At 36.5% G+C, this 4,254-nt stretch overlaps 1 protein-coding gene across 1 annotated transcript; it reads left to right on the top strand.

The window, feature by feature from the left end:
• The first annotated feature begins 3,003 nt into the window (after positions 1-3,003).
• Positions 3,004-3,984, top strand: LOC127631006 (C-X-C motif chemokine 11-6-like). The gene is made up of 4 exons (XM_052108944.1): positions 3,004-3,082; positions 3,213-3,339; positions 3,469-3,558; positions 3,724-3,984. Exons 1-4 carry the CDS (start codon positions 3,025-3,027, stop codon positions 3,752-3,754), a joined length of 306 nt encoding a protein of 101 aa, XP_051964904.1. The 5' UTR covers positions 3,004-3,024; the 3' UTR covers positions 3,755-3,984.
• The last annotated feature ends 270 nt before the right edge of the window (positions 3,985-4,254 follow it).

Genomic DNA, 4,254 nt, shown 5'->3' on the forward strand with positions numbered 1-4,254 from the left:
GGTCTCTTGGTCTTACTCTCTGACAGACAGCACAACAAATATAAGCCAAAAAACTATTAATTTAAGCTACAACACAACAGAATTTAAGCCTTTCCTTTTCTTGTGATTTTGTTGTGTTGTGGCTTAATGTAATTGTGTTGCAGCTTAATTTCTTTCTGTTTTTAGCTTTTATTTACTAAAAAAGCTAATTTTGTTGTGTTGTGGAGTAGACTGGGTACAGTTGAGACACTTTTTGCATTTTGATTTTTCACACAAAAATAGATACTGAAAAGAAGTGAATTTCCACATGACATGCCACATGACATTTCATTAGCTTGTAGACTAAGATATTATCAATCAATATTACCCATAAGTAGTTTATATTTTCCACAATTAGCTCATAAAAATAAGGTGCTTTTTGTCTCAACTTTGTCTCCACTGTACCCATATGTGGTACTGTTGAGACAGTACCATGGTACAGTTGAGACACCCATTTTTAATTAAGTAAAGGTAACTAACCGTTCATTGCAAATATAATAAATAAAGAAAATAACATTTGGGCAACATGTTTGTTTATTCATCCATTTAAATTAATTCATTTTATTTAAATTAGCACTGGTTAAAATGTATAAAACAGGAACAAATATTGCAAATATTGTTTCATGAACAGATATTGCAACAGTACAAATGGAAACATTCCAATAACAACACTAACAATAACAATGTCAAAAGTAACAGTAAACAACCAACAAAGGAAAAAATTGATTCAGGTGTCACTTTCACAATAATGGCATGTGTAGCTGTCTCCGCCAAGGGTACACTCTACGTGTGACCACATGCTACACCTAGAGCAGGACACCCATTTCTCTCCCGACCGTGAACTTGAGAACCATTCGTCACACACCAGGCATTTTGTGTCCTCTGTGCTTTTCTTTCTTCTTTTTCCTCCTTCCTTTTTCTCTGTCATGATCTTCCTCTTCACCTTCATGGAGGATCTTCTTTTCTCCTCTTCAAGGGTCTCCTTTACAGGGGTATCAGTGAGAATTTCAGTGGTCCTTTTCCTCCGACGTTGACCATTGGCCTTTCTGGGGCCAGCTTTTGGATGAGGACTGATTAGTTCAGGACTAAACTTTGGAACATGCTGGACCTGGTGAATATAACACACACACACACACACACACACACACACACACACACACACACACAGGTATGAATATTTCATTTTCAGAATTGTATGTATAATATACATTGCTTGAAATTAAATCAATTTCTCTTACTTCCGTGATGATTTCCTCCTCTTGTAATGAAAGAGGAAATAAAGTCAGGGTTATTTCATGAAGACCCTCAGAATATATAGTCATTGTTGGCCCTGTAAGAGCAACAAGAGCATCATCGGCAGACGGCCCAGGTGGTGTGAGGGTGGCGTCGGACGGCCCAGGTGGTGTGAGGGCGGCGTCGGACGGCCCAGGGAGAGATTCATCTGGAGGGGGCCTGTCGGTTACTGAAGCTGGGAGAAAATACTCTCCCTTGAAGATAAGTGGATTGAGCGGCCAGATCCCAGTACTCTTAAACCCCTTCTTTACATTCAGAGGTGACGCTGCCAGCAGTAAGATGTTGTTTAGCAACTGTGGCAGGTCATAGATGGTGATAGTTTGTCCAGGATTCTCACGGTGCCACTTGTCCATCTCCTCATTGAAGAACCTCTTTAACGGACCGTAGACAGACTTGTCAAGCGGCTGCAGATGGTGAGTGCAGTGTGGTGGAAATGAAAGCATAACCACACCATTGGCCCTACAGAAGTTTATAGCTTCTATTGAGATATGGGAGCTGTGATTATACACACACACACACACACACACACCCACACACACACACACACTCTCTCTCTTTAAATTAACTTTGTAACTGCTGCACACATCTTAAAAATGGTGTATCAACTGTACCCGTTTCACCACCTTGCCTATTTGACAACATGCTAGGTTATCCTTATAACATTCATGTTAGAAAATATTTTCATTAATAATATACAGTTTAAATATCACAAATATACAATTTTATTTTCATTTGTGTCCTATGCTGGCTAATTATGACATTTAACCTGTTATCATAACACTGAACAACTAAACAGCGTGTGACGTAATAGAACTCTATCGCGGGTACAGTTGAGACAGTGTGTCTCAACTGTACCCTGATGGCCACCTCGCGCATTTCTCTAGATTTTGCAGTGACCATGCATGACACAATACCATGAAATATGCCCGTTTTTAGGGCACAGAATAACGTTTATGATTATACCAGTTACGTTTAACAGTCACATAAGGATAATAAACTATTCATTGTGGAGTGTGCATGGTGAAGTGAACGTCTTACCTTAGAAAAAAAACTTTTGCCGATATCTTCGGATCGGAGATGCGTCCATTGTTCAAATTTCCCACGATCAAAGAGGACACTAATACGCATGTGCACAGCAAAAATCACAACTTGTGCTTGCTGCGCACGCAAGTTATTTAAGGTGTCTCAACTGTACCTATGTCTCAACTGTACCCAGTCTACCCTGTATCCCTGGGCCACCATATGTTACACAAGTGTTTTTCATTCAAATGTAAGCAGTTGTTGCTGAGCACATGTACTTTAAAACAAACAACTTATGATTGTATAGACATAGCTACAGTATGCAAGTAGGCAAACAAACAGTAATGCTGATGCTTTTCATTGCAATAATGATTGGAAATATCATGATTAAGCACTTTTTAAATTTTTTTATTAAAGTCTAATATTGGCAACTGAAATTACCAGTCTAAGGTTTTCTTCCTTATTCTTTGAAAGGTCATCTATTCTAAGGTCTGCTTTTTGCTGCATGCAATATTTTGAAGAGTAAGTGTTTCTGAGAAACAAGAAGCGATCAGACACTGGACTAATGAAACAAAAACTGAGAAATGAATTTGATAAAGGAGGGGAAACCCCTTATTAGAGTATAAAACACAGCTGCTGAACTCAAGCATAAACAACTTCATTAAGCAGAAGATCATCAAGAGCAAAAACACAATGAAGACTGGTACATATATTGTTCTTCTAATCAGCCTGTTTGCTGTAGAGGTGAAAGGTGAGTTTGGTCTTTGAACTATATATAGTACGTTTTTCATATTGTGCATTTCTATTTTGATAAGAAACATATTTTGCATGGTGCTGTGCTGCAGGTTTTGGTATTAAAAAAAAAGATATTTCTCTTCCAGGGCAGGCAAAGGCTATAAAAGGCAGGTGTTTATGTGCTGACAAAGGAGTGAACATGGTTCTGCCAAAAATGATTGAGAAGGTTGAAATTATACCACCAAGTCCCTCTTGTGAAAACCAGGAGATTGTGTAAGTACATCAATTAAGTTTTACCATCATTAAACATTAACTATTATGATTCTCTCAATACTGCAACCCTGTGTAAATATCTTGATTGAGATAATCATTCAGCTATTTTTTCTCTATGTTTTTGTGTAGTGTTACTCTGAAGAATGGCACAGAGCGTAAATGCCTAAATCCAGAATCTAATTTCACTAAGAATTACATAATGAAGGCTGTTAAACAGAGGTTAGTACAAGCATTTATAATTGTTTAGTTTAGAACAAAACTTTGTTCATAAATAAAATAGACAAAACACCCTGAGCTTGCAGAGTTAGAGTTAAGATTATTTCTTACTGATTCAGACTGTATATGGGAGAAGATACACTACCAACTGTTTCTAATTATTTCCAGGAGCAAGCAGAAGGAGCAGCCTGCAATATGAATGCAGATTAGCTATTGTTTGTGCAATAGAAGAACACACTGATATCAGCATCTTACAATAAGCAACTGAGCATCATTCTTTTGAAAAGACAGACCAGAGATTCACATGAAAAATATTTTATTATCCAGTGTCCATAATGTAAATATTTCCAAAGCTGATTAATTAAAACTTATCATGGTTCACTGTTGTACATTTTAAAGTAAGATTTTTGAAAACAAAATATGCCTGATCACCACACAAAGTGTCATATGTACAGTATTTTAAAATAAAAATTGTCATTTTTTTAAAGTACATTTTTGTCTCAATCATTCACTAAAGAAAAAGTTTTTCTAAGTGTATTTTAATGGTATATAATTAAGTAAAATCTACTTCATGACATAATATTGGTTAAAGTGAACATTTCAGGTAATACAGTAACTTTTACTTACAAATCTGATGTACATAGAACTTAATTTATTTAAACTTAGATGAACATTTCACATTTTGGGCTTCCTTAAAAA

This window comes from Xyrauchen texanus, chromosome 3 (genome assembly GCF_025860055.1).
Source record: "Xyrauchen texanus isolate HMW12.3.18 chromosome 3, RBS_HiC_50CHRs, whole genome shotgun sequence".
NCBI classification, from domain to species: Eukaryota; Metazoa; Chordata; class Actinopteri; order Cypriniformes; family Catostomidae; genus Xyrauchen; species Xyrauchen texanus.